The sequence below is a fragment of the Pseudomassariella vexata genome (genome assembly GCF_002105095.1).
Source record: "Pseudomassariella vexata strain CBS 129021 chromosome Unknown BCR38scaffold_14, whole genome shotgun sequence".
NCBI classification, from domain to species: Eukaryota; Fungi; Ascomycota; class Sordariomycetes; order Amphisphaeriales; family Pseudomassariaceae; genus Pseudomassariella; species Pseudomassariella vexata.
Window position 1 is genome coordinate 644,085 of NW_024467969.1, and position 22,407 is coordinate 666,491.

The window sequence follows — 22,407 nt, forward strand, 5'->3', positions numbered from 1 at the left end:
CAATATGGGCGGATTCGGCTTTAAGCATCTCTAGGAACTGTTACCCATTTGGTGACTTTCCCTTTTTTTTGTGCCTTGCATCATCATATATATCGAGGCCCCAAGTTATATGTCAATCGGATGTGTCAGCGACTAAGCTCATTCATCCCCGCGGCCGGAAGTCTTGGACTAATGAGCACGTCTGTCTGCCTCAGTCCGGAGCGGAGCCGGGGCTGATTGACCAATAGCGTCCACGAGCTGGTGTAGTTACTGTCGGGATAAAGCTGGGGGCGGAGCTAGTAGTGATATGAATGGGGTTGGGGTGCCGAACGACGGACGGTATCCTCCGCAGCTTTTATCACTGGACACTAAGGGTTAAGTATTAAGTAAGTTGGCTGGGATGTAGTTGCCCAAGTGGGCAATTGGCAGAAACTTATCTGTCGTTCTTGCCAAGACTAGGTTGGAGTATTTAGAGAGCGAATGAGTCGTAAGCTGCGTTCACTTCGAATTTGTCCTCACTTTGTCTTCGTTGAGAGCCTTCAACTACCGACCTGTGAATTTTGGATTAGAGATTGGGTTGCGTTGGGGAATCAAAAACTATGAGATTTGCGTCTTTATTCGGCTTGGCAGCCGTCGGTTGGCATTCGGTCGATGTGCTAGCTTGTGGTGGGCATAAACATGATGAGAGGGAATGGACGCAGGAGGAGCTAGAGGAGTTGGATCGGAAATGGGGGACTGAGGTGAGGAAAACATTTTTTTGCAGGACTCCTTGCATCAATGCGGATTTGAAGTTTGGGGGTTTCTTGAGAATTGTCTCGGCCGATGAGAGTGCTCAGGCGAGCAAGACCCCTCAAACGCATCAACGAGACTTATCCTCTCAAACTTCTACATAACTAATCACCTCCTCGCAGTGGGGCTTCACAGGCATCGGCTCCTTCGCCCACCTCCCCCACACCAAGTGCCTCACCACGCCCAGCACCCACTTCGACATCGCCATCCTGGGCGCCCCCTTCGACACAGCCGTTAGCTACCGGCCCGGCGCACGCTTCGGGCCCCGCGCCATCCGGCAAGCCTCGGCCCGACAAACATCCTTCCGGGGCTTCAACCCGCGTGCGGGAATCAACCCCTACGCGAGCTGGGCCACTATCCTCGATTGCGGCGACATCCCCATCACGCCCGTGGACAACACCGTCGCGCTGGAACAAATGACGCAAGCTTTCACCGAGCTCGGTGCCCGGTCTCCGGTGTCGAATCTGTTAAGGAAGCCGAGGTTGGTTACGTTGGGAGGAGACCATAGTCTAGCCTTGCCGGCGCTGAGGGCGCTAAGGGAACACTATGGGGGCTTGAGAGTGCTGCATTTTGATGCCCATCTGGATACGTGGCACCCGGCGAAGTACCCTTCTGCCTGGCCATCGACGCAGAGCCATTTTAATCATGGGTCTATGTTCTGGCTCGCGGGGCAGGAAGGGTTGTTGTCTAATTCGAGCAGTTCGCCTAATGTGCATGCTGGCTTGCGCACAAGGCTCCAGTCGTTGGAAGACTACGAGGATGATGATGCGCAGAATTGGGTGCGTATATCGAGTGATGATATGGATGATTTCGGCACGGCGGGGGTTATCAAATCTATTATGGATACGCTGGGAACGGAGGATCCGGTGTATTTGAGTGTTGATATCGACGTCCTGGACCCGGCGTTTGCGCCCGGGACGGGGACCCCTGAGCCGGGGGGTTGGACGACGAGGGAGTTGATTCGCGTGTTGAGGGGGATTGAAGGGTTGAATTTGGTAGGGGCCGACGTGGTGGAAGTTTCACCGGCTTATCAGGGGGCCGGGGAGGAGACGGCACTCGCGGCGGCGCAGGTGGTGTTTGAGGTCGTTACTAGCATGGTGAAGAGGGGAATGGGGGAGATGGGGTTGGAGGGTGCGAACAAGTCTGGAAAGGAGGAGGGGAAGGATGAATTGTGAGGGAATCAAAGATGCGATGATTGCGAGCGAGCTTGGGGATGGGATAGGTGGGTATGTGGCTGATGGAAAATTGGTGGGATATCTGAGGGCCTTTGGTCAGGGGCTGGTCTAGGGCTGGATTCGGGAATTTCATCGGTGACGAAATCTTCGCGCATTTGATCCTTCGGCGTGTCCTTTGTGAATCATGTCTAACAAACTTTCAAGTGACCATTAGCTAGAGTAGCCGAGGCTCATCGGAACAGCATGGCCCAGACCGACTTGTAATCTAGTGAGTACCTTATGCTCAGCTTGAATCCTTTTTTAGCACATCTTTAGCTAACCCTCTTGTGTCGAAAGAGGATTTTATACCCCTTTTATTTCTCTTCTCAAGGTATACTTATTCCTTGCAAGGTCAAAGTGGAAATTGATGAGATGGTAAAACATAATAAAACGTATGTGAGTCTTGGTAAGCTTGTCTAGTGATGCCCTTAACGTCTATTTAGGGACATTTTGAGGTCTGTATTCTCAGGCAACAATTGTTCAGGTCATGCCGGTATTAGGAAAACTACCAGGAGCGTATGCAATACATACGAGTATCCCCGCAGTAGCAATGATAACTAGTTCTTTCTTACAGGTTACTATATTCGTCTATAGTCCGCGGGAAAAGTATCCTACCACGTGGCTGCACGCCCGAGAAGCTCATGCCGCATGACTTTTCACTCCACGGCCGGTTAAGGGTATGTTGAACTCTGAGACCGTGCATCAACGTGTCTCTGACATGAAAACCTGATTAGTGACAGGTGGCCGTGCCTACTTCCTCCATTGTGTCTTCCGCGACTGGCTAGTTACGGAATTTATCCAGATCCTGCGTCAAGTCACATCAGCCATGAAAAAGGTTTATTCCAAGCATCTCGTCTGCGATGTCGTGCTGCCAGCGACGGGAGCAACGTCGGTGCTGACCTCTATGGACGTCGCCATGAACGCGTTGTTATCAGCTTTGGAGAGGACGGAGCCAGAATTTAGGGTCGTCAAGGAGTGGAACGATCCACGGAGGTACGATTCGTCAATTGAGGCTGAGCTGGCGTGAGCCGAGGAAGGGAAATTTGAGAAGTTGAGTCAAAATGCCCCATGTTGACATGCAAAGAGATATACTTAGTAGAAGTCTCAGTATGACTTCTATCATACACGTAGAAAGAAATATGCCGTTTCTTGATTCATTGGCTGGGTAAGTGGAAGAGCAATCGGGTCGCAGACTTCGCAAGTTGTTGGAAGGCGAACCACCAGGTTTGCCATTTGTGCGGCTCAGCACACAGACACAGTCTTGGCTGCGCCGACATCGCATGAGGCACTCTGCTATTTCTTTAATACTTAGTCATCAACCTGTTCTAGTTTTTGGTGCTGAGGGATAAGTCACAATCGCATGATTATTCTAAACTTCAACTCTAGTCCGCCAAAATGGAGGATCTCGCTGCTCTTGGTGTCGCCAGCACAAAGGTCCAATTCCTCGAACATGGATCAATACTTTTCACCAAAAGTAGGAAACTATACCGCGAAGGCGGAATTCAAGATATTAAGAGTTCCGCTCAAGTGCTGCGGTGGCTTAGCAGCGAAGTCAGGATATCATTTGTGACTTCCTCGGTGGACGAAGAAGACCAGCTACGTCTCGCTGTAGACTGCGACTAGATTGCAACAAGGTAGCTGTGAACCTTCGCTAGGTAAATTTCCAACTCTATCCAATGGTATTTGGCAAAGGATTCGGCAGGTGCTGCGCTCTGTCTCAAATAGTGCAGACGAACAAGGATCAACTTTTCGGAACGGAGGACTAAAACGTTATCAAACTTGAACATCTCGCAGGTGAAAACGACCTGTAGAAGTTCAGCATAGGTCAACATAATCTTGACCAGCCTGCACTACGACTCGATCTTGAAATAATATCTTTGATTGCTGAGGCCCATGACAAGACTTTCGAATGAATATTTCATATGCACAGGAGGCAGGATGACCAAGTTCCTGTCCCACTACTGACTGAATGGTTGAAATCACGCAGTGGTGTATACTGGATAACGGGAGACCGGGATCCGGGAAAAGCCCCCTTACCAAGTTGCTGTACCGTCACCCACAGACGTGGCAACTCTTGGAATAATGGGCCGAGGACAAGATACTACTTACCGGAAGTCACTTCTTCTGGAATGTGGGGTCAGCTATACACAAGTCGCATGAAGGGCTTCTGCGAACTATTTAATTCGATGCCATAAGAAGCTACACAAAGCTCATTCATCGTGTGGTCAGCAACCGCTGGGACCTGCAGATGACTCGCTGCCTGACCTCTTCGAAGCCATAATCCTAGAAAGGCCGTAGCCCTACAAGCGACTGACGGAATGCTTCGTGAGACTGGGTCGACAGGATCTCAAAGTAAAATTTTGCCTCATTGTTGGTGTCCTGAACAAGTGTAATGGCGAGCGCGAGAGTATGGTAGACCTCATCCACGAAGATAGCAAGTCAAATTTCTTTTCCCCCCAAAAGCTCAAGCAGGTCAATTTCTGTCTGACCTCTCGCTCTTCCAGGGATACTAGGTTAATCCTTCCATAGAATGGTGAAAGGTTTCATAGCGGTGAGCGATATAGACGAGCTACTTGAACCGCATTGAAGGAAATAGTTCAAGCCATCGGTTGCTATTGTCGGTGCATCCCTGGCGGATCAGGGACCTGGACCTTATTATCCAACCAGAGCGATTGAGCGCCACCTTGACGAAGTCCCTGCAAAACTTCCGATAGATACACGGAAATGACGCGGAGATAAGATATGGTATAACATTGGTGAAGTCGTCCGATACTATTGGCGTCCTGTTCGGCAAGTTCAGCCCAGAAGTAATCACCGCTTCACTTCCAAACGACCAACAAGCAGCGCCGCAGTTAGTTTCGGCGGCATCCATTACAGATACTGATCGGAAATATCCCACGTTTTGGGTCAGAATTCTGTATCAGGGTCGGTTGTTTTACTCTTGAAGTTATAGACTCTCGAACATTCCTGAAATATGTTCAATACGTCGATTTGGAAGGAAGTAGCTCCCAAGGTTGTATGCTGCTTTGCACCCTTGACGCACCAAAATAACAAGCTGGTATAAGCCATATTTTTCCGGTAAGCCAAGGCTACTATCACACGATAGGCACATCATGAAAACTGCCTTTCCTAGCACAATTGCCTCTAAAGATGCCTCGTGTTTGATATGCACCACCCTAAGAGACCTGACGTTGCCGCAGATGACGCTCTCCAATCCACCACACCTAGGGGCAGCGACTCAAGCGGAAATCCCCTTCGACTTCAGCCATGCCGCCGCCGTCCAAAAGCCAGCGACAGTTTTCGATCGAAGCCGCCTCAAATAGGGGATGAAGAAATCCACCGCCAGGAAAAGAAGCAAACACACAACAATAATAAACGAAAATACCACCATGCCGGGAAGCCATAATGTGAACCTCCAAGCGTTCATGAGAGCCGTACTAACATCCAGTTCAAATTCAGAGGGTTTTTGTTGGACCGGCTTCTCAATCAACACGACCAGTTCAAATTGAGGCAGATCGTCGTAAGCTATGGATGGGAGATGATAATTCTTCAGCAGAGGGTGATTGTGAGGCTCGCCCCACGTGTCTTGAAGCAAAACTTTCTTGTTATCCTCCAACTTGCCTTCGTGATGTAGCCTCCACGCCGCGAGCTGTTTGCGAAATAGCTCTTCTCGGCACGGTTTCCATTTCCGATGGTAGAAATCCAGTAGTTTCCACGGCGGCATGCCGTATTTCAGACTATCCTGGTGCAGTGTACCCTTCAGCTCGGGAATCTGCACTAACTGCCACGGTTCCTGAAATATCGTGTCGTCGATTTTCAGCACAGGGGGTAGGATTTGTCTTAACGGCGGCAGTGGCGCCTCCGGTTCCTGTCCACGTAATCGAGCCCACCATTCCCCAAAGCTTCTCCAGTAGCTGGGACGCGGCTTGTAGGGAATAATAGGCCGTAAGTCAGACAACAACAAATGCAGTTTCTGCAACTTTGGGAACAAGTCTCTCCTCGTAACGAGCGTCGACGCATAACTCCCGTATTTGAACTCCTTGTACATGAACGCGATCTCCCTTACGTTGCTGCACAGGGCGACGAAGTCTGGGTCCGACGTAGCGGCTTCGATGTCGTTGCCATTAGGCGCGCGTAACCCTACGCAATCGATGATGAAAATTGTGTTCTTAAGGGCTTGTTTTCGGGCGGCTTGGCAGATATCTGGCCCCAATTGCAAGGATATCCGGTGTGAGAAGAGGTGGTGGAAGGGGTGGAACCCCCGGGGTTGCCTGGGGGAAAGGTGGAGGGGGCGAAGCTCGCGGTCGCGGGAGGCCCATATTAGGTCTTGGAGTTCTTGGGGGAGACGGGCAAATTGGCGTAGTATAGGAGGTTTACGGCGTTTCGGCGCCATGACGTTAAGGCTTGTTTCAAGCGAGATGTTGTTTACGGAGTGATGGTGCGTGACGGTGCGTTTGTCTCCGTGGTGCATCGTGCTGGAGGGCTGGGTGAACCCAATCGTTGTGGGAATTTTTCGAAAAGAATGAATGGATGAAACAGTCCGAAAACTGACGGCAGGTTAAGTTTTTCTATCGATAATACGATGGCCATGAACAAGAAACAAAATCCAATTCAATCATGTGGGAGACAATGGGGGTCTTACACAAGAAGGTTTGGTCTTACCAGGTGACTTGCCAAGGGGATGGGCCTATGACTTGGAGAATATAAACCTTGATATATGACGATAATCAGAGGAAATTAAAATTAAATCAATACATATCCATACTGTGTCGTGTTGATATTATCTATTTACCCCCGGAAAACATGTTAAGGGTTGTAGGATGTTATTATAATGACGTAAGGGCAGTATGCTGTAGTTATAAACTGCGAGTAGCAGAGTCCAAAGACAATTCGAAAAGTAACGTTATATTCGCAAAAAATAAACACATCTGTGATTCCGGCGGAGTTCTCAGTGGTAATCTGAAAATGTCACCATGTTAAGACCATTCCGTCACACCCCTATCGCAGCCTCATGCCCAACACATGGTCACTCCTACATAATCAATTTAGACAGACCATAACAATGTAAATATTGACATGAAAAATTCCATTTCTGGATTGGTGGTCCAGACCAAGCCCACCTCTTCCACTACTCACCAAGGAGAGAGATTATGTCGACGTCTTGACTCTAAGGAAGCTTGTCACAATCGTAAATGGACTGGAAGAAAACGCACGAATGATTTTAGGGGAGCCATTCATTCCAAGCACAAGCTAAAGCCAAAGAGAAGCAACTACCAACTCCAATATCCCTAAATGCTGATGGCACTACATGCACGAAACATAAGGATAGATATTTGCATACATACCTTCACACCTGAAGTCTAGAGGAACTGCTCAACACACGTCGCTAGATAGAGCTTCAACTCTATCGAAACGTAGCAGTATCATCTTCGGAAAGCCGCACTTCCTGGCCAATTGCTGCTCGATTCGGTAGGAGGGGGCCCGAGGTACAACTGAAATATTCCTGTCTCTTCCCATACGGCACCAAGAAATCCAGGTGCCCGACTAAAAGGCGAGGCTTTGTTGGAGATGATGGCTACAGGACTCGGTCTATAACATCCAGGCCTCTTTCGCTAACCAATTATTGAAGAGAATTCGCAGATGCTGGGTGAAATCGGCGCAGAGGACGCGGTAGGCAAGGCGATGTACGATTGTGATGAGGCCATTGTTAAGGCTTGGGGACTTCAGTATGACCCACTCATATCTCATAATCGGTTTGCTGTAAAGGAGAGGAATGTACACTTCTAAGATCAGCCCTGGCGGTCAAGAACATCTAGGTCCACGCACTCACAGTTCTTTGAGAAAAAAACGATGAAGTCTATTTCTACGAGGTCACAGGCCAACTTACATCAACAATCTCAATTATTCAGATACGGTGGCACAAGGTCGTAGATCTTGAGAATGGCAGAATCGAGAGGAACGGAGTTTTTGACGTCATTAACAGGGACGATGTGCCCAGTGCCCAAAGTTCGGCAAATTCCTCAAGACAGAACCATGCTCAAGCTTAAAAAGAATAGGAACGACGAGTCATTACTGAAATTTCCACCCACTTTAAGGCCAAAGTATTATCAGAAGTCTTCAACAAGAAGAAGGGATCCAAGTACCTTCACGACGGTGGTAAAAGAGCAGGATTTGGACAACATACATTCATGGGTTACAGACTGGGACCTGCTTGTGGGACCTGCTCGTAATATAAGAGTCAGTTTAGCCGCCGCAGTAATGCAGTAATACTATACGGCCCACATATTATAGTGACCATAGAGCCAAAACAGGCAATAGCTGTCTGCTGGTCCACATATCTGCATACTCCAGGACTCGCTCCTAACTCGTATACTATGGTATCAGGCCAAAGGTTTTCACCCCTGTTAATTACCTCTGTATAAGAGCAATGGGCACGCTATTCCGACGGCTGCCTCGGTCCGACTGCTATTACGAGGCAAACGGCTTCTCTATTGGCCAGGTTAAGCATACTATTCGGGCTGAATCCACTGCCGTTAAGCCTTGTACAGGCCGCCCGAAGGAAACCACCTATCTCCGAAGAGAAGCGACAACGGCGTCTTACCTGGGCTCAAGAGCATGCCAACTAGACGATCGAGCAGTAGAGGACAATAATCTGGACGGACAAGACTTGGATTACAGGCGGTGATACGTGACCCCATGGGGGGTTGCCCTATAGCTAGAGATAAGATAGATAAGAGCTATAAAAGAGCCCTGCCAGGCCAGAATAGCTGACCTGGCCATCCTTTCCCAATACCACAATTCACACCCCATATGCACTCGCATCAGGCGGGTATCACCGGAAACAGAACCTAACGCGCCGGCGGGGCGAAGAATGGGATCCGACGTGTATTATCGAGAGGCATCAACGCAAGCAGGGTTGGATGTTTTCGGGATACATCTCGGATAGCCGGAAGGGGCCTAGCGTACTGTAGGAGAAGGAATAGTGTGCAATACCAGCTAATACAGATTAAAAACTGATACGTGACCCCATGGGGGGTTACCCTATAGGTATAGATAAGATAGATAAGAGCTATAAAGGAGCTCTTCCAGGCCAGAATAGCTGACCTGGCCATTCTTTCCCAATACAACAATTCACACCCCATATGCACTCATCAAAAACCGACGATACCTATTATTGACGGTTAGACTCGTCTATACCGCTAGCAATTCTAAAAGAGTTCGAAGAGAGGAGTATGAAAGTAATCACGTGGCCGTGACTCGCTGCTAGATCTATACCTAATTAAGTCATACTTGTGACGCCGATCATGATGCCTGGTCCTTGAACGAGAAATAGGGACATCCTAGTATGAGTCATCTCCCACCTTACAACAGAGGAACGGGCACCTGTACTTACAACCCTATCTCTTTCTTCTTTAGTTTAGTATTCGTTAATGGAGATAGACTGATATTGTAAGGTAACAGCAAGCCTAGACCAAAAGATCTAGTAGTTCTGACACTTAGTGGCAGAACCGAGGCTTAACCCTGCTTTATAGCTCTCTATTCCCTTACAATTATACCCCCCTCCAGAGCTACTCGTCCCGAGTAGTTTAAGCAAGATAACTAATGGCGCATGACTTCAGGAAAACCGCCAGGGACGCACCCTGTGAGCGGTAACGTAAGGACAATTGTAACTTGTCACACACAGCCCACTACACCGGTATCGCATAACCGGCGACGTTGCTGCTCAGAGGCACAGAGGCACACTATTTTTGACATGTCAGAAGTCTCGGTATCGGACCGCCGCAGGGGGTCACTCCACTCCACGGCTCCATTTGCGCTGCAACGCAACGGCCCGAACGAATGAAAAGCCAGAAAATAAGCCGGAATCGAACCCAAACCCCAGACCCCAGACTATTCACTCAGTGTCAGAACAATTTAAGGTAACACCCAGCTTAGACCATTACGCTACATAGACTAAAAGATGTAGTAGTTCTGACCTAAGTGTTATTACTCACTAAGGCTTAACCCTGCATATAGCTCTCTATTCCCTTACAGATATCATAACCTTAATTCGAACTCGTAGTGTCTCTACTTCGTTATATAATACTAAACTCTAAACCTATATTTTAGAAAGACTCAAATTATCTTAACTTATAATAAACTATCTACCTAATATACCGGTAAACTTCACCTTAGGCTAATTAGGGTAAGAATAGTACCTATCCGTGGCGCTGACGTGAACTCGACTCAAGAGGCCCTTCAAAGCCTACATGTAGGTCGATACATCAGTGAGGTGAAAAACTAACCCATCACACCATAGTAACGCTTTGGTATTCCTAAATTCTACCGTGTCTGGACCCGAAGCTTGATGCAGTAGTCGCCCTGAATACTGCGCATGGAATAATGAAGAACGTCACGGGAATAGAGCGTGTCAGATATAGATTATTTTGCCCGCGACCCGGCGTTTTGACCTAGTCCACACCTGAACTTTAGACCCGGTATATAGCTATTAAATGGCTATGGGATATTAACAGGCAATTATCTCCGTCCGAAGAGGTGAAACTTGAGAAGTCCAGGATTCTGCATCGATATGCCCTTGAAAATCTACGGATATTGACGTGGGGTTAGGGTTTTTGGGTGCTCGTTTTCTTTTTTTCCGGTTTCAGACGAATTATGTAAGCGCGTTCTTGAAGGGTATTTAAGACCTTATGTACGTAGTCACTCTCTTGAGAAAAAGATAGAAATCAAGCGGCCTTTTCCACAGTAATCTGAACCAATTTCTCTTTACTTGGACAGGCATTCAATGTCTGACGTACCTATTGAGGTACTTTCTGTCCCCCTGTAGATCTGATTGTGCCTGTTGAGGCCATTGTTCCCATCTTTCACCTGTTGAGGATCCTTTTCCTCCCCAGCCTGCTGAGGCTTCAGTTGTTAGTACCTGTTGAGGTACTTGTCGTTCCGATCAGGGCAAGAAGAGCTCTTGATCTTGTTACTTCTCTTTCCACCTCCCGGATAGTAAGGTCTTGTTGAGGACCTTATTGTCCGTTGCTATTATCATCACACCTTGAACCTGCGGGTGGTTTCACTGCCCGTCGTCAATGGAATAGATCAAGGGGTATTGGGTATTGTTATCTTCGTATCTCCTCGTCTTCTTATCTCTCCATACAAATATACACGTAGTAGATCTGGTTACCCTTTCAGCCACTTACAGACTGTGAAGTACTATGCACCGATACAGAGGCAGGCTTGTCCAATTGCCACGTGAAAGTCAGGGACCAGGCTTGCCATTCTATAACACATCCTACTTTTCCTGTGAAAGTGTTCGATCACCAAAAGACAATCAAACCTAGTAGAATGATGCTAACTTGGATGCCGTGATTCGCGGTGAAGGTGAAGGACGCAGGTAACTGCGGTGATAGTGTCGTTATACTGTCGAAGAATCCCACTTTGGCATTTGCCTCTGATTCAGCGGTGTTGGTAGGTAACTCGGCCACTTTCGTCGCAGTTGTGTCTTCTGAGTAGCAGCTGAACGTCGTCGTCAAGGCTGATGTCTTCATGCGGTGAGAATTCGGCTTATTGCGGGCGTCGGTCGTGCAAATGAATTCTTGTTCGTCAATGACTGCTGCACTCGGGGCACTCAGCGCGTCGATGGCAGTGGCAATATCTTCAGGCATGCTGCGGGTATCTTGAATCTCTGGCTGGCTTTGCGAAAGTCCCCGGATGAAACCATTCGTGACCAGAGCTAAACCATTGTATCTTCCGGTTTGTGTTTCTTCTCTTGGTCCTTGATGCAAACTCTGACCACTGTGATAGCTTCCATACAGCAAGCCAAGGATGTCGCCATCGTAGTCACCACCAAAGCCACCAACATAGCTGGTTGATTTCCAGTCGGCAGACACTGTTCTCAGTGCCAGGGAAAGGGTCGAGGCAATATGAAGGACCTTCATGGCTGCGGTGTCGTGCTGGAGTTCTGTGTGATATTATATATGGACAATGGGTTCAAAAAAGACTCCTAAACTAAAAGGGTAGGAACAATATCGAACACGTAAAGAAGGATGAATATGATGGGGAGAGAGAATTTCGCTCTTACGCGTACGAATGCGTAGTGCATCATATATCTACCTCTTGACGGCTTCTCGAAAATGTTGATTCTGCGCTATGGCGCCTCCGGGCTTTTGATCTCGGGCTTGACAGGGGCGTCAGGAACGGGCTGGGACAACGCCAAAAGTCAAAATTTGCAAGTCCGTCCAATGGTCTCGGACAAACATGACAGGGTTCAACAACAGACGCACGTTACTAACCAGAAGTGAGAAGGATATTACGAAAAAGCGCTGTGCATCGATTGAGGTACGAGAGGATACATAGTGGTTTGGACCGAATGTGTCGATGTTATTGATGTGAGGTTAAGGGGAAGATCAGTTGCTATGAAAATATTTTGAGTATTCAAGGAATTCAACTTCAACTTTTTCAAAATTTCCCGGGCCTGGTGTTATACGTCAAGACGCAAAAGCGGCTGCTTGTCTCAGAACCCCTTACGCCTTATTCTTGGGCCTCAACCTTCAATTTGGGGAGGATATCCATCCAATGACATTTTTCAATAACCAGGACTGACCAAATAAAAACAGGTCAACACTTCGTGTAAGGTTTAGACTGTCTGGAGTTCAGGTCCATAAACAGCCACTAGTCAGTCTAATAAGGTCAGAGCAAAGCCTTATGGGAAAGTCGAAAATCTAAGCACGGGAAGGTATTCAGAGCTCTCTCATTGGTTCAAGCCGTGTTTTCCACGCCAAGTAAGGAGAAGGGTACCAGGAACAGACACTAACAGACTGCGAGGGCGACTGTTTTCTGCATATGCCCGTAGCAGAAACTTAGAAATCTCGTCTTTGTAGGTCGCTGATGGGCATTTTCATTACAGTACATTGAGGACAATTTTAATGAGCAATCATACATGCATGATCACTGAACACATAACCAAAGCCGCTTTGGTCCACTAGTGAGTGAGGATTTGGTCTTTGGTCTTTGGTCCATTAATTCGCCATTGCGCCATCTTCATTGCAAGGGGGCTGTTTCACCTTTGCACTTGTGTATCCAGGTTCCTGTGACAATGTTGGCCTATTACTACTCGGTGACATACATCAGGAAAGTCAATCCAGGTTGCGATCGCCGCACTGAATGAAAACCAGTATCATGCTGAGGAAATCCACCAGGACTGTCCAATTCACATCAATGGACAACCCCTTGATATACCAATCATGAGCAAATACTATCATAATGAACACGGGGGTCATCGAGCACTACCAAATATCTACTCATCCCCCATGGATCCCACTGACATCCACCTACCCTCGAAGTACCCCTATTTGAAATCTAATTCCCCCAAAACACATGACAAAGTATTCCCACCAAATCATTTACCCACGCCTGAAACGTCGGCATCTATGCCCTAATAAATGGTAGTAGAAAACCAAGTTATGTTGTTTCTCCCAAGCCAGCCGATCTTCTTCGCTACTGAGGCGCAGCATGCTCTCCTCCATCCAATCCAATCCTCTGACCACGATGGGCAACCCATCATTGATGGTCAGCTTGATTGCGCCCCCATTTAAACTCGAAGATTTGGGTATAGCTGCCGTGGGGGACTATGTGGACAGCGTCCGGGCTAAATTGCTGTCGCTGCCGGAGGTGGCTTGGTTGTTATCTTCATGGGCGACTTGCTTGGTATTCTTGTTCTTTTCTGGGGCGAGCCATGGTAGCTTCTCGTCAATTAGCGCATACTACGTGAGTCTGTGTGACATTTGGGATGGTCCTGATGTTGGTATAGTTTGGGTCATGTGGTGGTTGTATCGGTGTTGCTCTACTCGCCATATATGTGGGGGAGCCGCAGCCTAGGTTAGCCGTTATCGAGGGATTCAAACCTATATTGATGACTCTGCGATGGTCCTGTCTTGATTGGTATATCTCTCTGCTGTTCTGTTGGCTGTGTGCATTGTTATTTTATCTACGGGGAAGGGCCTGACCTCAGACTACAATTGCCGCTTCAGCCCAGGGGGGCATAACGTATTTCACCCCCATTCCGACACCCCTGTAAACCCCAACAATAACCACACCGCTATTTACATTATTTTATTTCTCAACCACTTTTGCTTCAATTGACTTTATTCCAAGTATTCAATCTGATCTGCTATCAATGCCTTCATATACGGAAGAAGACCTCGCTGCCGCCGTTCTAGACGTCGCAAATGGTAAATCTGTGCGACGTGCTGGCCTGGATTGGGGTATACCAAGGACTACACTTATCGACAGACTTCAAGGCGCTGAATTAAGTCGTGAGGCCTCTGCTAGCCAGCAGAGGCTATCTCCAGTGCAAGAAAAACACTTAGCAGACTGGGTTTTGGTCCAGGAAGCCCTTGGACTAGCCCCAACGCACGCGCAAATCAAGGAGCTCGCGCAGCGCGTCCTAGCCCTCAAAGGTGACCACCAACCACTCGGCAAGAATTGGCTGGAAGCCTTTCTAAAGCGTCATCCAGCACTAAAGACTAAAAAGCAACGCCGTATCGACTCTCAGCGTATCAATGGCGCGTCTACCGAGGTAATCCAAGCCTGGTTTGCTTCAAAATTAGGTATTCCTGCAATTCAAGCGATTAAGCCGCAATGCAGGTATAATATGGATGAGCATGGCCTTATGGAGGGTCAAGGGGGCTCTGGGCTAGTTGTCGGGAGCGCTACCTTACGCGCAATACACCAGAAACAGCCTGGTTCGAGGGCGTGGACGTCAATTTTGGAATGTGTGGATGCCCTCGGCAATACCTTACCCCCCCTGGTTATTTTCAAGGGCAAGGACGTCCAAGAGCAGTGGTTCCCTGATAAAAATCTTCAGGGCTTCAAGGACTGGCGCTTCAAGGCATCCCCCAAGGGCTGGACAAACGATACGATAGCTATTAAATGGCTTGAAGACGTTTTTATACCCCTTACGCTTCCTCAGGACCCTTCAGACACTCGTTTACTTATTTTGGATGGTCACAGTAGTCACACAACTGATACTTTTATGTCTCTTTGCTATCAAAACAACATATATTTATTATTTTTCCCCCCACACTCATCTCATGTCCTTCAGCCCCTCGATGTTGGAGTGTTCTCAGCTATGAAAACGGCATATCGCAAGGAGGTCGGGTTTTTAACCCTATTAACTGATTCAGCACCTATTGGCAAGCGGAATTTTATGCGCTGTTACGCCAGAGCACGCCATAGGGCCCTGACGGCTCAAAATATCAAGTCTGGTTGGCGTACAAGTGGTCTATGGCCCCTAAATGTCGCTAGGCCCCTTACTAGCCCTCTTCTGCTTGAAAATAGCAACCGCACACGTCACCAAGGTCCAGACATTCTTATTACAACCCAGCAAGTCCAGAAAACGCTCCAGACGCCTTCAGAGGGCAATGTTGTATGGTCAACGCCAAAGAAGAGCGTAGATATAGAGCGCCAGTTTAGGGAGTTCAATCGACTCCAACAAACTAACATGACTACACAACGCCAGCTATTTAGAAAGATGAAAAAAGGGTTTGATGAGAAGGATTATCTATTATTAAGCGCAGAATTACAAATTGAGGGCTTGAAACAGGGATTGGAGCTTATGAAGCCACGGAAAAAAAAGAAGGTGCAAATAAGTCCAAACGCGAAATTCGCAAGGATTGAGGACGTACGGCGGATGAGGGAAGTATCTAATGAAGCTCTTGTTGATGATTCGGGTTCAGAAATATCTAATGTATCTAATGTCGAAAACGATTGTATAGTTGTTCAGAATTGAATTTGTGGTGGTTGTTTGAAATTGCAGTGTTATTCGTGGTGTTTTGTTTTATAGGGTGTCGGAATGGGGGTGAAATACGTTAACCATGGCGCTCAATCCCACAGTTAGTACCCGGTAGCCGTCACAGGCCTTCTCAACAACAGGTATTTAAATAATCGCTGTTGCAAGTTGCATACAAGTTGCGTATAGCTGCGTATAGAAGAGATCAGAGGAAGGCTCTCTTCGGGGCCAATTGGAATATTGGTCCCCCGCACACCTTCACAATTGCAATATAGACACCCCCATTCCCCCCGGAACCCGACAGTTCCCTCGTCCTTTTAACAACCCTTAAACGTTGCACACCGGCAAATCATTGGTCTCATTAACTTTACCGCATCGTCATTTCATTTCAATTGAACTCAACCCCGTTCGCCCACTGGGTTTCGACTTTACGAGAACTCGATAGCGCGCTCGAGTCTTCATGGACAACAGACTTGAAGATTGGCCATAACCACCGGTCTTACTTAGAGCTTGGCTTGCCTTCGGGACTACAAGATATCCAGGACTATTTTCTTCCATTTTTCCACTTTTCTTTTTTTCATTCTTTCAATATAACGTACCCCACAAGCAAGTTGGCCACACAAGCAAGTCGGCCACTTTTTCTTGGCACCGTACGAACAACCTTTTAATTAACATCTTTACACATACCAAGATGGGATCGAATTGGAAAGAAAGCGACATGATTCTAGCGTGTCAGGCGCTTCAATCGAAACCCGAATTAAGCATCCGAGGCCCTGCCCAACTCTACAATGTCCCTCGTACAACTCTAGCTAACCGAAAACGCGGACTACTATCTCGACGCGATACTCGACAATCTAGTCAAGAAATTGAAGACCTAATACGGGCGCATATAACCCATATCTCGAAGGAGGATGATATACGTGTAAGTCGTCGTCGTACGAGACCGGCCGAACCACGCCGACGGCGCTGTAGGATCTGCGGAGAGCCCGGACATAATGCTCGTACTTGTGAGAATGATAAAGATACGTACGAGGAAGAGGATTTAGATTAGTTTGAATTATTATTTTTTAGTTTAGTTAAGTTATTGAAGTTATTCATACGGTGCCAAGAAAAAGTGGCCAACTTGCTTGTGTGGCCAACTTGCTTGTGGGGTACGTTAGTGTCAATGACTGTTTTTTCTAGACTGTTATTTCCAACTTCAACTGAGACTGGAAAATGTAGTTTTATCAGTGGCTATCCGGCATGTCGCATGTTGAAACGATGTCACGCCATGGTATAAGCAAAGGGGCAGGTGGTCTGATTCTGTCAGCTGAACGCTGATGTTGTTCAGGAACCGAATCCTTCGCGACCCTTTTGCCACACTTTCCGCGTTGGTGGCGTTCCGTATCGCCTCGCCTGGCATGACTGTCAGCTTCATCGCTGGCTGTGATTGACTGCCAAGTTCAATACATTAAATTCATATTTGTAACCCCGCGATCGAGCTGGGCAGATTAGGCAAAGAAATCAAGTTAAAAGGGGCAGAGATGCATTTCCGCAGCTCTTCTGTGTTGTTTCGAGTGGTCAATTCTATTATTGTATCTGGGGTAGACTCACGTCAATCAAGATGGCCAGTACTGTTGCCGCTTCTGCGACTACACCGAGCGTCCCAACAACACCGTTCAATTTTCCAGAAGATTGTCTCACATCACAGTCGATATGGGACATCAGCGGCTACTGCTCGACAACGTGGGGTGACGGACTTTCGTCTACCACGTGGCAATGTTCATCGATCAACTACGGCCCTCCTGAGCCGCCCGCAAGCTGTCTTCCCCATCCCGAGGACATCTACGGGTGTCCCTCGGGCTATACATCAGCCGGTTCGGAACCTTATGGAACTTACGATTATTTTGGAAGCGAAATCAAGTACCGTTATGGCTACTGCTGTCCAACATGGGTCCTCTTGAAATGAAATGTTATGAGATGGCATTACTTTGAAAGTTGAGGATGAAAACTGAGCTATGATAACAGCGAGTACACGTTCTGGTCGCAAGGAGTCTACATCACTGCGGATGGGGTGGTGCTAGTCACAGACTCATGGTGCAGCGCCTATAGCCCAACTAAACTCAACCACATCGTCACGGACGCCTACCACGTCGACCTCAAGGGCATCACTACCCTCGTTACCAGCACAACTCTCCTCGACGGCGTTATGAGCATGCAAGCCCGCCCTATCACCTACGTCTATGGCACCTACAAATCCGGCGGCGAAGGCGTGTCCTGCGTCCCCTCCGAATGTCCCCTTGTCTCCCCCACCGTGACCAAAACCAACCTTAGTATCATCACCGCGACCACAACCTTCACCCCCGCACCAACCTGTCTGGAACCGATTAACATCTGGGAAATCCACACCATGGTCACCGTTCTCTACTATGACGACAAAGGCGGCTCCCTCCCCAGCTCCCTGGCCGTCTCCTGGACGCAACTCGGCCCCCGAAGCCCAGACCCGGACTGCTACCCCGCCTCGACCAAATCCAACGAGGGCGCTTGTCCAGCAGGATATACCTACGCCGGCAAGCGCGAGATGCGCTACGCTTTCAATACCACTAGCACCACGTGGCGGGCCACTCCGACTTCCACGGTGAACGTCGATGAGGTTGTGGATGAGATATGCTGTCCTACGGCGCATAATTTCACTATGGATTACTTTATGACCTTGGACGTGGAATTTGGCACCTTTGTTGGGAATGAGGGGCAGTATGCGGCAAGATGGCCATTTTGTGCTACGACGTCTTATGTGGAGGGTAAAGCGACGGGGTTCGATATAGTGGTTAGCTCCGATGGCACTACAGAGGCAAGGAGCGGTGCTGCGGTTGGTCCGACGGTGGTAATATATGCGCCGTATGCGACATTTCGGCATTATACTACTGACATAGGTGGGTGGACTACTTGGATCGCTGATGATGCGCCCTTTTTTGATTCGAGTACTACGACTGCGTTTTTCGACTCGAGTGCCACGACTACGTTTTTCGACTCGAGTGCTACGACTACTTCGAGTACGTCGAATTCTGAAACTACAAATGCTGTAGCTACAGTTCTAACTGGCGGGACATCGATGAACGCTCCCTCGTTTACATCCGTCTCTAAGTTCATAACGACCGCTATGTTCTGTTATATAGTCCTCTTTCAGTAGAAATATGAGGGATTCAGTCCTCTGTTGATGACTTTGTGTAGATCTCGTGTTGATTATTGTGTCTGCTCTACGCGTTGTGCTGCGTTGGTTGCCAGAAGCGCTATTGCTCTCAATCCCACAGAATCACCAACAGCGTGCACCATAACCAAGGATTAATAATACTAGAAGTAGCAAGTCTAACAGGCAAGTGAAACACGAGCATATATACAATAAACACAAACTCCGGAACAAATCATTGCTATTTTCGGATTAGACTGCGGGGTTTCCGTTACACTTGTGGCAGGCACTGCCTTGGTGGACGTATATCACGGTCCTAAGTGCCCTCTACCAGAGCCCTTCACTAGGACAACTCCCTTCTTTGCCTCGAATAAGGGTTCTCTATATGTTTACCCACAGAAGTACCTCGTGTGCGCTAGTCACAAAGATGTACCTCAAGTATACACAATGCCGCCCTGAGATATTGCCGTAAGTGACTTAGTTACCTTATGTTCTACTTGAGAAGAGTGAATCACTTTACTGTGCTTCTAGATGGAAAGTTGCCGACCATGCACCTTTCCCAATATTCCAACTGGGTCTTAGACAAAGTCTTAAGTTATCCCAATTTTCTTTCGCATCCAGTCTACAGTGATTAACTAGGAGATCTGAACATGACCAAAAGTGTGTAGGAGCTTCTATCAATCCTAAGTTATGGCGACCAACTAAACGTAACGTACCCCACAAGCAAGTTGGCCACACAAGCAAGTTGGCCACTTTTTCTTGGCACCGTATGAATAACTTCAATAACTTAACTAAACTAAAAAATAATAATTCAAACTAATCGGAATCCTCTTCCTCGTACGTATCTTTATCATTCTCACAAGTACGAGCATTATGTCCGGGCTCTCCGCAGATCCTACAGCGCCGTCGGCGTGGTTCGGCCGGTCTCGTACGACGACGACTTACACGTATATCATCCTCCTTCGAGATATGGGTTATATGCGCCCGTATTAGGTCTTCAATTTCTTGACTAGATTGTCGAGTATCGCGTCGAGATAGTAGTCCGCGTTTTCGGTTAGCTAGAGTTGTACGAGGGACATTGTAGAGTTGGGCAGGGCCTCGGATGCTTAATTCGGGTTTCGATTGAAGCGCCTGACACGCTAGAATCATGTCGCTTTCTTTCCAATTCGATCCCATCTTGGTATGTGTAAAGATGTTAATTAAAAGGTTGTTCGTACGGTGCCAAGAAAAAGTGGCCGACTTGCTTGTGTGGCCAACTTGCTTGTGGGGTACGTTACCCAGGCTGATTCAAGCCTCTTATTTGTTTCCTCTCGCATCCATGCCACGGCGACCAACGGAAAAAACCAGGAAAACGGCCCCAGCCCCTAATCTTCCAGTTTCCTGGGGCCTAACGTCGTTCAAATGTGCTTAAGAAAACATTGTCGACAGATTCACGGGTTATTACGTCCACATGGCAGTCGCCCTGGAATGAGATACTTGGGGGAAGTTAAGAAAGGTAAAAGTAGAAAAGCGGGCATCAAACCATGAATCACTAAACATCCTGAATCACAAGCATTATAAACCAGTATTCATACGTCCATATGCATTCTTGTTTACACCAGACATTATCCAACCTCCAACTTCCTCTCGTGTTATCCTTCTCGTAAGGTGTCTTAATCAACAATCCTCAAAGGATGCCCCTCAGTAGTATACACAAACTGATCCAAACTCCCCAATCGAACGTCTGCAAAGATCAAATACAAATATTTCAGTGTCTCCCCCGCCCAAAACGACTCCTCCTCATCGATGAGTCCTCCCTGCACCTGCACCTTCTCGTCCAAATCATTGCCCACTTCCACCTCATCTCCCGTGTTTCCATTCTTCTCAAATCCGCGCTTCTCCACGGCGTGGTGTTCATGCTGCGTACTCCCACCCGCGGGTTCCTTAAGCTGGCCAGATTGACCATCTTCCCGCCCAACCCGCACATCAGCAAGCGACGCATATCCGTACTTCGTCCTACACTGCCGATCGATAGCCTGGAACGCGTCCCACGCCCAGTCGCGGTAGCGCTGCTCGCCCGTGATGCGCCACGCGTAGAACAAGCTCTCTACATACTCGGGACGGAGTTTATACTTGGGGTTCGCAACCCAGAAGCCCGTCCTCTGCAGATGATCCTGATTCTCCAGATCTTCGGGATAACGCGCAGCGGACTTTTCGAGGAATCCCTTGGCCGAAGAGAGAGCCGGCGTCCAGGCCCACTTCTCCGGACCGACGCCTGTGGTGGTGGCATTGTAGGTGTGTCTGCAGCCTTCTAGGAGGGCCTGGCCGAAGGTGATCAGATTAGGCGCTGAGAGCCATCTGCCACCTAGCAGCAGATTGCCCGGCGCGAAATGTGCTAGGTGCGACATCTCGTTTACCACTTCGCCGTCTAGGTACTTCCCGATGAACTGGTGCAGCATAAGGTAGCTGTCTTCATTTTTGAGTGGCGCATGAGCCGAGCGGCTGCTCAAATTCGCTCGGAGCGAGAGCGCCGCGTCGTGCCATCGGTGTTCGTAGTGCTTGGAATGCTCGTCCTGTGGCGCGAGGATCGCTTCTTTGATCAGGTACTCGTAGTAGCTGTCGTGGCCGGCGTCCCAGTGACGGTCCTTGCCGACGTGGATTCCCGTTACGATATCCATGGGTGCGTCCACCATGCCGGGGAAGGGCTCGGGAAGGGGGTTCCAGACGAGAGACCGCCATGCACGCAATGAGGTGGCGGCGTAGGACTTGTCGCGTGTCAACCGCGTGAGAGCGCGGTGTTCAAGGATATTGCTTCCGGCACGCGCGGGTCCAATGGCGGGATGGTCGTATTTGATTTTGGTGGGGTCTTTGATGTAGACGACCGGGGGATCTGGCTCTCCTTTGTTGCTTTTGAAGTTCACCCGAGGGTAGGGCATACCCGTGGGAGTGTCGTACGCGGGCCTTAGCTTCTCGGTGAGGGCAACAGCTTGCTGCAAGATGCTTTCGCGATCCTCCATGCTTGCGACATGGTCGGGCACGATGCCTATGTCGATCAGATCCACGAGCGACACTAGTCCACCCAGGTATCGGATTGTCGTTTCGAAAGGATCTACGAGCCCTTTCGGGTGACTGAAGTCGATCTCCTTGATGAACTGTATGGACAGCTCCAGTTCGTCCCACATACCCATGAGCGCGAGGGTAGTCGCCGAGTCGACGATGAAGCAGCCCCAGCCATTCCGGTCGTCTCTTTTGCGTCCACTGATGGGACGAACACCGTCGCTGCCCCATGCCATCTCGTGATACCCCTTGAAGGTGTGGGCCATGGCACCAAGCACCGCCGATGCTTTCGCGTTGTCAGCCAGGCCCTTACCGTCGCGCCATGTTGTGAGCTGAATCCGAGGCCGCTGGGCTACTCTGGGTGGAGGTGTAGGCGATCGGAAGAAGAGGAAGTAGAGTGCCACCACAACTACGGCAGTGAGGATCTTAAATCGCGACAATATCAT

At 48.6% G+C, this 22,407-nt stretch overlaps 7 protein-coding genes across 7 annotated transcripts; 4 read left to right on the forward strand and 3 right to left on the reverse strand.

Moving 5' to 3' along the window:
• The first annotated feature begins 101 nt into the window (after positions 1-101).
• BCR38DRAFT_445948 (ureohydrolase) lies at positions 102-2,351 on the forward strand. Its single transcript, XM_040861061.1, has 3 exons — positions 102-719; positions 891-2,211; positions 2,280-2,351. The coding sequence occupies exons 1-2, from the start codon at positions 579-581 to the stop codon at positions 1,941-1,943; spliced, it is 1,194 nt and encodes a 397-aa protein (XP_040711919.1). The 5' UTR covers positions 102-578; the 3' UTR covers positions 1,944-2,211; positions 2,280-2,351.
• On the forward strand, positions 2,341-3,236 carry BCR38DRAFT_445952 (uncharacterized protein). Its single transcript, XM_040861062.1, has 2 exons — positions 2,341-2,545; positions 2,598-3,236. The coding sequence occupies exon 2, from the start codon at positions 2,809-2,811 to the stop codon at positions 3,007-3,009; it is 201 nt and encodes a 66-aa protein (XP_040711920.1). The 5' UTR covers positions 2,341-2,545; positions 2,598-2,808; the 3' UTR covers positions 3,010-3,236.
• Positions 3,237-3,351: 115 nt separating this feature from the next.
• Positions 3,352-3,844, forward strand: BCR38DRAFT_445953 (uncharacterized protein). The gene has a single exon (XM_040861063.1). The coding sequence runs from the start codon at positions 3,378-3,380 to the stop codon at positions 3,603-3,605; it is 228 nt and encodes a 75-aa protein (XP_040711921.1). The 5' UTR covers positions 3,352-3,377; the 3' UTR covers positions 3,606-3,844.
• Positions 3,845-5,220: 1,376 nt separating this feature from the next.
• On the reverse strand, positions 5,221-6,453 carry BCR38DRAFT_499012 (uncharacterized protein; the record flags this gene model as incomplete). Its single annotated transcript, XM_040864796.1, has 1 exon — positions 5,221-6,453. One exon carries the CDS (start codon positions 6,451-6,453, stop codon positions 5,221-5,223), a length of 1,233 nt encoding a protein of 410 aa, XP_040711922.1.
• Positions 6,454-11,287: 4,834 nt separating this feature from the next.
• BCR38DRAFT_412932 (uncharacterized protein) lies at positions 11,288-11,908 on the reverse strand (the record flags this gene model as incomplete). Its single annotated transcript, XM_040858761.1, has 1 exon — positions 11,288-11,908. The coding sequence occupies one exon, from the start codon at positions 11,906-11,908 to the stop codon at positions 11,288-11,290; it is 621 nt and encodes a 206-aa protein (XP_040711923.1).
• A 5,238-nt stretch (positions 11,909-17,146) lies between these two features.
• BCR38DRAFT_527189 (uncharacterized protein) lies at positions 17,147-18,928 on the forward strand (the record flags this gene model as incomplete). Its single annotated transcript, XM_040865383.1, has 2 exons — positions 17,147-17,661; positions 17,767-18,928. The coding sequence occupies exons 1-2, from the start codon at positions 17,363-17,365 to the stop codon at positions 18,926-18,928; spliced, it is 1,461 nt and encodes a 486-aa protein (XP_040711924.1). The 5' UTR covers positions 17,147-17,362.
• Positions 18,929-20,477: 1,549 nt separating this feature from the next.
• Positions 20,478-22,407, reverse strand: BCR38DRAFT_399490 (mannosyl-oligosaccharide alpha-1,2-mannosidase-like protein; the record flags this gene model as incomplete). Its single annotated transcript, XM_040857717.1, has 2 exons — positions 20,478-20,763; positions 20,884-22,407. The coding sequence occupies 2 exons, from the start codon at positions 22,405-22,407 to the stop codon at positions 20,578-20,580; spliced, it is 1,710 nt and encodes a 569-aa protein (XP_040711925.1). The 3' UTR covers positions 20,478-20,577.

Coding starts and splice junctions, on each gene's coding strand:
- BCR38DRAFT_445952 (XM_040861062.1), top strand. CDS start 2,809: ATGAAAAAGGTTTATTCCAAGCATCTCGTCTGCGATGTCGTGCTGCCA.
- BCR38DRAFT_445953 (XM_040861063.1), top strand. CDS start 3,378: ATGGAGGATCTCGCTGCTCTTGGTGTCGCCAGCACAAAGGTCCAATTC.
- BCR38DRAFT_445948 (XM_040861061.1), top strand. CDS start 579: ATGAGATTTGCGTCTTTATTCGGCTTGGCAGCCGTCGGTTGGCATTCG. Junction 720..890: donor ATCGGAAATGGGGGACTGAG/GTGAGGAAAACA, acceptor ACCTCCTCGCAG/TGGGGCTTCACAGGCATCGG.